Source organism: Erythrolamprus reginae, chromosome 2 (genome assembly GCF_031021105.1).
Source record: "Erythrolamprus reginae isolate rEryReg1 chromosome 2, rEryReg1.hap1, whole genome shotgun sequence".
Classification (NCBI taxonomy): domain Eukaryota; kingdom Metazoa; phylum Chordata; class Lepidosauria; order Squamata; family Dipsadidae; genus Erythrolamprus; species Erythrolamprus reginae.
This window is the reverse complement of record NC_091951.1, coordinates 124599672-124611813: the sequence shown is the minus strand read 5'-3', so window position 1 is coordinate 124611813 and position 12142 is coordinate 124599672. Positions and strand designations below refer to the sequence as shown.

The 12142-nt window shown below is 40.0% G+C and overlaps 1 protein-coding gene across 1 annotated transcript in view; it reads left to right on the top strand.

Annotated features, from left to right (window-relative positions):
* The window catches only part of ERGIC1 (endoplasmic reticulum-golgi intermediate compartment 1), a 116911-nt gene extending 106414 nt beyond the window's left edge, over positions 1–10497 (top strand). The window contains exons 9-10 of the mRNA XM_070739402.1: positions 5–127; positions 8111–10497. Coding sequence (XP_070595503.1) covers positions 5–127; positions 8111–8218 — 231 coding nt within the window. The 3' untranslated portion in view covers positions 8219–10497. The remainder of the gene's footprint in view (positions 1–4; positions 128–8110) is intronic.
* Positions 10498–12142: the final 1645 nt, after the last annotated feature.

Below are 12142 nucleotides of genomic sequence, written 5' to 3'. Positions count from 1 at the left end.
TCAGGAATATGTAGCATATAGCCACACAGGACGCATTATTCCAGCCATTTGGTTTCGATATGATTTGAGCCCTATTACAGTGAAGTACACAGAAAGGCGACAGCCTTTGTACAGATTTATTACGACGGTAAGTTACTGTTACCCTCTTGTTATTGCTTATTCATAATCTGAGCGTATATGCTAGATTTAAGTCAGAAAAGAGCTGCATTGCTGATCCTAGATGCATCCAGAAAACAGAAAATTGTTCAGATAGGACAATGGGAATGTATTGGATTCTTTAGCCTAAAGGCTGAGACATTAAGTGAGGAGGGAGGTTAAATTGTGGATTTTTAAATTTAATTTTAATGTAGTAGCATTTAATGTAGCATTTTATAAAACATTCTAAAACTTGTACTGCTACAGATAATATTCCCAAATATCAACTCTAGTATACAAAGATTTTATTTTCATCACACATTGTAATCTTGCTCTCAAAATACAACACTAGAACTATAATATTACAGAATCAAAAAAGGGAGAGGCTTTTTAGAGTTTGTTTTACAGATATTGTGTTTTCTTAACAATGGCTACAAAAATGGTCATAAAATTTGAGTGGTCGTGTGACCAAGTCAATTTGTGACCATCATGACATATAACCATAATTGGCAGGCTCCATTTTGGTTGTATGTACTATAGTGAAATGTTCTTTTTCTTTATTATATCTCATTATACTACTATACAGTAGTAGAGAGAAATGCAGTTTATTCATTAGGAAATCATGACTTTGTGGAATTAGGCGGCATCTGAAGGACCACATATTACACATTATTCCGATAAATCATTCAGTATAAAACAAAAAAATAAATTTAAATTTGTGTTTTCAATCCTTTCTTTGTTGTAATTTGTGGGATCTTTGAATGCCGATTGCCTTTTTATTTTAGTGCTCTTTATCAATCCCTTATCATGAGCCTTGTTATTTGTCCAGGCTTCTGATCTGTTCTATATGATAATAGAGGATTGCCTATTTTAACATTCTTCCATTTCTGAATCTGCTTCTTTGGCACCAGGATCCAGTTGAACTCCTCACATCTTGGCTTGTTTTTTAATGGTAATCAAGTATGAAGTCAACAAACAATCATGTTCTAGCTTTAGGCTTAAAGTTCTTTATCGAAGGGACAATGCCTGTTCATATGTGCTTTAGTGATAGCAGCCTTTTTTTAAAATTCATTTGTCCAATACATAAATACATTTTTCTATCATTACTAGATTTTTTTCTTGTAAATACTATTCTTCCATTTCTGTTATGTTTAAATAAAAACCTCTATGCTAGGACAAAATCTAAAGGAGACTCATAGGGCAAAGTATCTCAGGCATTTCAAACCTAGCAGAATTATTCTCCAGTCCACCATCATTTTTGCTGTCCCACTACTGCATCATGATCGACCTGGAGTTGAATTGGAGTTGTCATGATTGTAGAGAGGGCTATAGCCTTTTGGCCCAGGCAAAAATTATTGATTGGCTCAACAGAAGAGGAACTGGATCATTATTTATATTTTTGTGACTAAGGTCTGCACACAATTCAGAATATTCTTTTGGCCTAATCATGTTTATTGATTGTTGTATAATCATGACGTAGTGTAATTTCATGTAATAAATGTCCTAGCTCTTTAATTATTGAAATGAAATGGTGGCTATACTAAGAAATCCAGTTTTTTCTACCCGTTCAGAGAATTCGCTCTGTGTAAGGGTGTTTCATTTAAAAAAAAAAAAAAATAGAAGTGGAATTATATTTTCCTATGTTTAGATAAGTGAAGTCATACTTTCCTGCTTTGATGCATCAGGAATTTCTCCTCTACCATCTTGTGGTTTAAAACGTCTTGTGTCAGCTGATTTGTGTTGGTTGAAATTACCTAACTCATTCTGCTGTTATGTTCCCTAAAAAGTAACTGTGCATTCATTTTGGTAGAAGGCGGGGTAAATGAATTTAGAGGATTAGTTGGGGAAAAACATTTTACGTTGCAAAAAGAAAAAAATGTAAAGAGAGCAGTTTCTTCTATTTCTTTCTGTGTTTTTTTTTGTTTCCCAGAATTTAAGTTGTGTTTTGAAAAATGCATTGACATATTTCTTTTTTTAACGGAAACATATTTCCATCTCACTGAGCTCACTGGACACAAATATCTGAATGAAAAAAATACACCCAGAGCAATTCCTCCCCCACTGCTTCTGTTGAAATTTCCCTTCCCCCTAGGCTTATAGAATTTATACATGGTATGCTTGTATGTATGAGTGGTTCTTTAAATTGGGGTTTTTAAGATTATTTTTAATATTATATTTGTTTACATTGTCTTTTTATATTGTTGTTAGCCGCCCCGAGTCTTCGGAGAGGGGCGGCATACAAATCTAATAAGTAAGTAAGTAAGTAAGTAAGTAAGTAAGTAAGTAAGTAAACAAACAAACAAACAAACACTGTTGATGAAGTTGTAATCATGAATAAGCTCAGAATTTATATTGCTAAGTGAGACATGTATTAAGTGAGTTTTGCCCCATTTTATAACCTTTTTTGCCACAGTTGCTAAGCAAATCAGTTGTTAAGTTAGTAACATGGTTGCTAAGTGAACCTGGCTTCCCTATTGACTTTGCTTGTTAGAAGATTACAGTGACACGTCAAACTTCATAAACATGAGTCATAAACATGAGTGAATTTTGATCACACGGCCATGGAAATGTTGCAACACTCGTGTGAAAAATGGTCATAAGTCACGTTTTTCAGTGGAATTATTCCTTTGAATGATCCCTAAATAAACTTTGTTGTAGTTTATTTATAACCTTAGCTGCAACCTTATTCCTACTTCCCTTCACAATTGAATAATTATTCTTTAATCTCAGTTTTACAAGTCCTGTGTACAAGAATGAGAATGTTTATCAAATTTATCAAATGTAGCCCAAAGAGATAAAACATCCTTCTTAACATAGTGTCCTGATGGCTACAATTAGCATAATTCCAAGCCACTTAATGGGATTGAGACCAACGTATCTGGAGGGCATCCAGTTGGAAGAAGGCTGCTATAACATCTATCCAGAAGTAAATTCCATTCGATTATTGCCTTGCATCGCAGGAATCCCACACATGTATATCAGAGTGAGGCACACTGAGTTTGTTCAGGTATACTCAGTGGTGGGATTCAGCCAGTTCTGACCTGTTCAGGTGAACCGGTAGCATTTCTGGCCATCCCTGCACCTGCCTGGTCATGGTGTCCTGACTGGTCACTCCTCATCTCACCTGCTTGCCTACCATTGCTGCCTGCCTTCGCCTGCCTTTGCTCCCTGCCTTCCGCCATGGCCTTGATTTCCCTATATGAATGAACTTGCAACAAGCCCCGATCAAGCCAAGTTGACTTCCAGGCCATCCTAGGCTGCCACCTCGGGGTGGACACAGTAAGACACAGTAAGGCTCAGCCAATTTTCAGACCTGGCTCTTACATACAAACATAGAAGACTGAAGGCAGAAAAAGACCTCATAGTCCATCTAGTCTGCCCTTAAACTATTTCCTGTACAGTGTTCCCTCGATTTTCGCGGGTTCGAACTTCGCGAATAGCCTATACCACGGTTTTTCAAAAAATATTAATTAAAAAATACTTCGCGGTTTTTTCCTATACCATGGTTTTTTCCATCCGATAACGTCATACGTCATCACCAAACTAATAATTTTTGCAAATAAATAACAAAAAAAAATAATTATTGTTAATAAATAATTATGTTTATAAATATCAGGATCATTATTCAATGGTGAATACCAGTAATAATGGTGACTAAATGGTTGTTAAGGGAAAGGGAAATGGTAATTTAGGAGTTTAAAGTGTTAAGGGATGGCTTGTGATACTGTCCATAGCCAAAAATGGTATATTTACTTCCGCATCTCTACTTCGCGGAAATTCGACTTTCGCGGGCGGTCTCAGAACGCATCCCTCGCGGAAATCGAGGGAACACTGTATTTTTATCTTAGGATGAATATATGTTTATCCCAGGCATGTTTAAATTCAGTTTCTGTGGATTTACCAACCACGTCTGCTGGAAGTTTGTTCCAAGCATCTACTACTCTTTCAGTAAAATAATATTTTCTCATGTTGCTTTTGATCTTTCCCCCAACTAACTTCAGATTGTGTCCCCTTGTTCTTGTGTTCACTTTCCTATTAAAAACACTTCCCTCCTGAACCTTATTTAACCCTTTTACCTATTTAAATGTTTCGATCATGTCCCCCCTTTTCATTCTGTCCTCCAGACTATACAGATTGAGTTCATTAAGTCTTTCCTGATATGTTTTATGCTTGAAACCTTCCACCATTCTTGTAGCCCATCTTTGGACCCGTTCAATTTTGTCAATATCTTTTTGTAGGTGAGGTCTCCAGAACTGAACACAGTATTCCAAATGTGGTCTCACCAGAACTCTATATAGCGGGATCATAATCTCCCTCTTCCTGCTTGTTATACCTCTAGCTATGCAGCCAAGCATTCTACTTGCTTTTCCTACCGCCCGACCACACTGCTCACCTTCCACCCATCTGCCGCCTACCCACTCGCCCTGCACCTCAGATCAGGGCTCAGAGGTTGCGCTAGCCCCTGGCTCAGGCCTTCCCAAGGGCCTCTGTCTGTATGCTGCCTACTAACCCTCTGCCTCAGGTCAGGAGATGTACCATCCCTAGCTCAGGCCTTCCCCAGGGTTTCCACCCACATACTGCCTCTTGCGCCCAACTTCAGGTCAGGGGATGCACCAGCCCCTGGCTCAGGCCTTCCCAAGAGCCTCGGGCCGCATGCTGCTCCCTCATCCTCTGCCTCTGCAACCCATTGACCTGACCAGGAGAACGGCCTGCTGTGCCAGAGGGACTTGACAACTCTATGTCTCCTCGCAGAAGGTCCCGGTGACATGAGATATGTGCGTGTTTGTTCTGTGTGTATGCCAGAAGAAAAGCCAAGGCTGAACTTTCCTGCCTCCCTTCACAGTGGAGTTACTCAGGAGGCAGCTCCTGTGGCCTGTCCCTTTATGGTCTCCCCCCCCCCCTCCAAAGTAACTTAAATGGACAGGCTGTGGTAGCTGCCTTCCAATCAGTTCTGCTGGAAAGGGAGGCAGAAATTTTTGCCCAAGTCTTTTCCTCCTTCTCACACACAGCAAACACACATCATGGCTCTGGGACCTTCTCCAAGCAGACGGTGCATTGGTAAGTACCTCCAGCACAGCAGGCCACGAGCAGCACTGGCAGACAATGGGGTCACGCATGGCCAGCGTGAAGAACAGGGCGGCGGTGTTGGGTGACGGGACTTCAGGCCTCTTTTTCAGAAGGCAGCCGCTGCAGCCTGTCTCTTTAAGGTATTTCGATATGGGGGGTGAGCGGGGGGGGAGCTTAAAGGGAGAAGCCGTATGAGCTGCCTTTCGAGCAGCTCTGTTGTGAAGGGAGGCAGGAAAATTCAATCTTGGCTTCCTCTCCTTCTTGGGCATACACACAGAACAATGCACACATCTCACAGTGTTGGGACCTTCTGTGAGGAGACAGAGCATGGGCATGAGATGTGTGCCTGTTCACTCTGTGTATGCCAGAGAAGGAGGAGAAGCCAAGGCAGGAGAGACCCTGCGCTTCTGGGGAAAAGAGAAGGTGCTGAAGTCTTGGCTGTCATCCGGGAGGGGACTGTAGAAGGACACGCGACATCTCTGTGTGCCGGAGGGACTTGCCCATGCACTGTTGCCCCGCTACTTTGTCTCTTGGCTTCTTTTATTTTTTATTTATTTATTTATTTTGCCCAATACACAATGAGGGTTTTAGTGGGTATATATCTATATACACATAGTAAAATACATGATGAAGGTTATAGACGAGATACTCATAGTAAAATATATCTAGGAAAGAATAGAAGAGAAGATATAGAAATAAAACATATCAATGAAAGAATAGAAGAAGAGATATGGGAATAGAAGAAAGGTATAGGAGATATAGGAGAGCAGTAGGACAGGGGACGGAAGGCACTCTAGTGCACTTGTACTCGCCCCTTACTGACCTCTTAGGAATCTGGATAGGTCAACTGTAGATAATCTAAGGGTAAAGTGTTGGGAGTGCTCTTGAAGTCGATCTTGAAGAGCTAGAAGTCATTTTGTTAGATCACTCCCAAACTTATCATTGGGAGTAGTGTTGCCCCTGAATACACGAGAAGTCTTGAGCAAAGTTCTCTGACTTTTAAAATGGATCCGCACGGTGTCTGCCTCCCTTCATATTCCTTGTGCACACTGGGAGCACCGAACCGGAACGGGAAAGAATGCACAGGAGCGAGAGAGAGCGAAGTTGGCAGTGAACACCTTGGCTTCTGCTCCTGCTCCTCACAGTTGCCCTGATTGGTGTGGCTCTTTACTTGGGCAGCCCCCCAGCAGCAACGAACAGCACTGCAACAATGAGGTAGAGTAAGATTTGGTGGCACAGAAATTGTTCCTTAAAAAATTGTGCATCTGAAAAAAAACCCAAAACACCCCAAAACAAAACCCACCCTTGCAGCAACAGCTTGTTAAGGAGGACTGCTCCTCCGCCCCAGACATGCATTTTACAGCCCGGGTTGCAAGAAGGCTTTTTTTTGTCAGCCCAAATGGCAGGGGGGGGAGGTACATAGGAAATCACTCTGTCTCTGCAGCATCAGTCATGTGACTAAGTGGGCATGGCCAATTTTAAGTCATTCACAGCAAAGTGCTGCTCTGCCTTTGCATGAGTGACATCGAGTTGGCCACACCTACTCAGTCACATGACCCACTACCACCAAGCCACGCCCACAGAACCAGTAGTAAAAAAAAAATTGAATCCCACCACTAGATATACTGTACTCCTAAAGCAGTGATTAAAGAATGCTACTCAAAAGAACCTGAACAGCACTAGACAGCCGTAACTAGGAGCAGCCACAATGGCGGGAGGAAAGGAGTGGAAGAAAGCAGAATGGGCAGCAAATATCACCCCAGTGTAGTTTTCTGCATGAATGGAGCGATTAGCTGGGAAGATCCTTAATGCTATATTGTATTACACTGGGCACTAAAATAACATGATCTCAACCTAATGTGGTTCTAATGTAATCAGGAAGAACAACATGAAAGGTAAACATGGGGTTGAAAAGCACACGTTGGTGATTTTTTTTAAGGGGAATGTTTACTAAGATCTAAAGAATTCAGAAAAACAAACTACAACACTAAGGTGTTTTATGCTGTATTTAAGAAAAGGTTGCATTTTTTTGTGTGTGTACATATTTTTTTATTGATTTCTTGAAATATTTACATCTTAACATATTCAGGTGGGTCGAAAATTTTATTCAGTTCATTGATTAAACTTACATTAACTGCATCTAGCATGTTTCACTGTTGCAGTATAGCATAAATGTTAGAATAGGATTGTATTATAATTACATATCTGGACCTCTAGCATAAAAATACTCTGCTTACCCTAATTCTATAACCCAGGACAGGAAGGGCACTAACCTGCCTAATCTGCATTCCTGGTAATTACAACAGGGAAACAAAAGGGCTCAAATAAACAATAAACAAAGTTGTCACCACTCTGGACAGGATCAAAGGGGGGGGATTTACATTGCCTGAAGCATACAACAGGCGGGACAGGGTGATTAAGGAAGATTAGTGAGATAGGGCAGAAGACTTCAGAGAAATTAGGTGTGAGGAACATCTGCTCTTAGGAAGAGTTTTCTAGGAAATTGTTTCTTGATATCTATGGGAAAAGGAAGAACTCAAAAGATACGTTTGAAGTTATGCTATTGGATGTATCATTTGACATGTATATGTAATTATCCCCCATTTCCTTAAGTTCCCAAATATAAAGGGGTACATGGCTCTACACCATGTCACTTCACCCAGAGAAAGACAATGTGTCCAAGCTTTCTTTCTAGGATTCGCGTTCGTGAGTGACCCCACACGGCTGGGTTGCACTTAGCCCCTTTTGAGGACATTGTTTTCACTAGGGACTTTGACAGCATCCACATTTCACTAAAAAGTAACTTAAGAAAAACCAAGCAGCTGTATGCCTGAGGTCTTTCTGAGGGTTGTGGGGAAGGAAGTGTGAGGCAAACAGTACTTAATGTTTCCTTCTTTACCCATTTCAGATTTGTGCCATCATTGGTGGAACATTTACTGTGGCTGGGATTCTTGACTCCTGCATTTTTACAGCCTCTGAAGCCTGGAAAAAGATCCAACTAGGAAAGATGCAGTAACGAAGCAATCTTCAGCCTAACGTTGTGAGAAGGAGCGTAGAAGAAAGAGCCCACAGCTATCAATTTTTCTTCGTATCATTTCAGTTGACACTACAAGCCGCTGGAAACATAAGCAGAAATAAATAAACCTCCCGAATAGCCAATCATAGTCTTTGAAGATTAGCATCGTTTGCAAGGGAACGTGGTTTTATATGGACCATTCTTATTCAATCTTTGAGGGGGAGGGGTTTTATTGTCATTTATGTTTTACAATTTGATCTGACAGATCTCATTGGTATAATTATGTTTTCAAATCTCAAAAGGTGACTTCAGGGCAAGATTTTAGTTATGTAACTCAAATTTTAATCTCATAATTATAGAACTGAACAATCATACAGTATAAGCAGGCCTTGATTTATAGCTAGTCATTTAGCAACTGCTTGAAGTTACAACAGACCTACCATGGAAGTACGTATGACCCATATTCAGAGTTCCAGTGATGGGGTCCCCCCCTGCAGTCACCTGACTAAACTTGGTGACATGGCCGCATTTCCGGCATCACATGAGTGCATTTATGATGACTTGCCCAAAATCTGGAAGTTACTTTCAATTTTTGGCAAAAACACATTGATAGTGAACTATTGGTTTACTTAATGGCCAGTGGTGTCCTCTTGATGACCAGAGTGGCCGCTTTATGACCACATTGTTTGTTTTATGACTCACAATTTACGATTGCGATGACCAGGCTCCATACGATTGTAACTCGAGGACTAGCTGTACTGTTATTACTGAACAGTAATAGTCTATTGACTTTTTTGCATTATATGTTTTCCAGATGAATAGAAACCAAGAACCTGTGATCTTATTATCTTTTCGGCAGCTGAGAAACTCTTCCTGGGAGACCATTTTAAAAGGTTTAATCTTCCTGGGATTTGATTCTCTAGCACTGTCAGCCGAAAGATGACAGTAATTCTTTTATTCTTTTCGAAGGTTAAAATATTGTTACTTGATCGTTTGATTGATGAAAGTGGCCTAAAGAAATAGGAACAATTCGGAGTATAAATAAAACTCATTTGTAAATGAGATTTTTTGAACGATACAGATCATTCAGCTGTCTAGGTCAACAATTTTAATTTAAAAGAAAAGCAATGAAGACAATACAGTGGTACCTCTACTTAAAAAATTAATTTGTTCGGTGACCAGGTTCTTAAGTAAAAAAGTTTGTAGGTAGAAGCAATTTGTTCCATAGGAATCAATGTAAAAGCAAATAATGTGTGCAAACCCATTAGAAAGAAATAAAAGCTCGGAATTTGAGTGGGAGGAGAAGGAGGTTTATTCCCTCTCCAAGCGACCAGAGAAAGGAAAATGTTTCATTCGCTCTGGACTGCCAAAGCCTCCTTAAGTGCCACCTAAAGGCTCCTCTGGTGGTCCAGAAAAGCCTGAGATGGCCGGGATTAAAGGGGAAATGGCAGGAAACTGGCCAGGCCTTCGTACTGCTCTCAAATTTCCTGGGAATTTTTTCTGGGCTCGGGTTCTTAAGAAGAAAATGGTTCTCAAGAAGAGGCAAAAAAATCTTGAACAGCCAGTTCTTATCTAGAAAAGTTCTTAAGTAGCGGTGTTCTTAGGTAGAGGTGTCACTGTACTTGGTCAATACTTCAATTGGGTAGAAGAGTATCATGTTAAAAAAGAGGGGTGTCTTTCATAAATATTGGAAATATAGTAAGTTGTCTTTATCTTCAGGATATCAACACATTGGACAAATGTTAATTTCCAAGCATTTGCCAAACTGGCAGCTTTAAAGGCAAGCACCTACTTTGATGATTCTTAAGAGCTAGGTACCACACTGTATAAAAGGAAACACATTTTGTGTGTGAACATTTTCTTTTGTATCTGTTCTGAGTATAAAATAATTGTTTATTCCATTCTGCAGGTGAATCTGGGTACAAAGTGATAAGGCAAATATCATGCAAGTTAATACTTTTTTATATGGTGTTGGCATTGATTTATAGGGGCTTTCAATAGAACCCACCAATTTTCACAACTACAACTCTTTTGATATACAGTATGACTCATAATTTGGGAATGCTTTGTACATTTTATATCACCTAAGATGGATACAAATGATGTGTTCTCTAATTTTTCTGTAGCTTTAAAAAGAAACATTAAGATGACTGATAATACAGTTTGGAAACAGTCAATATTTGCTGTCAGAATAATGTGTGGTTTTTTTAAGGGTGACCTTTTAAAGTTTGAAAGTGTCAAATCAATATGTTGTGATTAAACTGCTTTGGGCCAGAAAACCTTTTTCTATTGTTCTGTGATTCTTTTGAGGGAAGTAAATCCCATTAGTTTACTGGGATAGACTTGTAGAAATGCACGAGATTTTACTTCCTGCATATGCGCAGAAGCCAAAACATGCTTGGATGTGCGTGCATGCACGCAGGACAACAGAAGGTGCTGCCTTGAGGCAGGCAGGATTCCCTTGAGTATCATTTGTTGGGGGTCAGGGGAAAGGGAGGGTCTTGCCTTCTCTTTCTGCTCAAGATCCCCATGTACAATTGGTGGGCCACTGTGTGACACAGAATGCTGGACTTGATGGGCTTTGGCCTGATTCATCCTGGCTCTTCTTATGTTCTTAAGGTGCACGCGCAGCATCCTCATCCCTACCAATAGCAGCCTGCTACTGATGCCATTGCATAGTCGGGGGAACTATCAATGAACATTCATAATTGTGATTAAAGTCTCTCAACCATCTACGTTTTAATTCGTTCTTGGTTAAAATCTGTATGAAAATGCAAGTGAGCTCTTCCTAGGAATTTGGCAAGAGCTCATGCCAAGTCTGTATTATGGAGTAGTGATCATTCTTTTCTTTTTTTTAATAATAATAATAATAATAATAATAATAATTATTATTATTATTATTATTATTATTATTATTATTATTATTATTATTATTATGTCAATACAACACAGCAAGCGAGATCACTATGCTGGATTTCGTATTTTATCACCAGTCAGGCGCTTCCCAAGCACCTAGGACTGCGGCAAATTATGTTTGCTGATCCCAGTAAAGCGGCCTTTTGCAATTGACAGATGGAGATTTTTTCAATTCTGATGGTTTTCAAATGTCCGCTGAGATCTTTTGGCACTGCGCCCAGCGTGCCAAGTACCACTGGCACCACTTTCACTGGCTTATGCCAGAGTCGTTGCAGCTCGATTTTTAGATCTTCGTATTTCACTAATTTCTCTAGCTGCTTCTCCTGGGGTTACGATGTCGATGATCCATACTTTTTTTCCCTCCACAATCAGGATGTCTGGTGTGTGGCTATTATTATTATTATTATTATTATTATTATTATTATTATTATTATTATTATTATTATTATTATTATTATTATTATTATTATTATTATATTTGTATGCCACCCCTCTCCGAGGACTCAGATCATACATTATTTGTACAGTTCCTTTAATCCACTCTGGGCTTCTTGGATCCAGCTCAAATTTTTCTCGCTCCTAAACTGGGAAGTGAGCCTAGTGAATACTATGCAATTCAAACGCACGGAATCTCTTTAAAATGCCTCGCAATTTGAGAGGGATAGTTTATATTTGTGAAAGAGAAACTTTGCTGTTTCTTTACTTTTGCGGCCTTTTCCATTTCGTCATCACTAAGACCACCGCGCGCGTACACCTATTTCTGAGTCCTAAATAAGGTGGGGACGCTAAATGGGAGGGACGGTCACAAGAAACGGGCGACGGAAGAATGGCATGAGTGAAAGTTGAATGAACTGGTAAGTAGAGGCAACTTTTGCGAACGGAAGGCGCACGTATGAACGCGTGAATGGGATATATAATCCTGAATAGACAACGTGGAGAGGAAAAACAGACAAGGAATTGAGACGCCCAGCACCACTCGCTATTACACTGCGTTGGACGCCAGGTGGC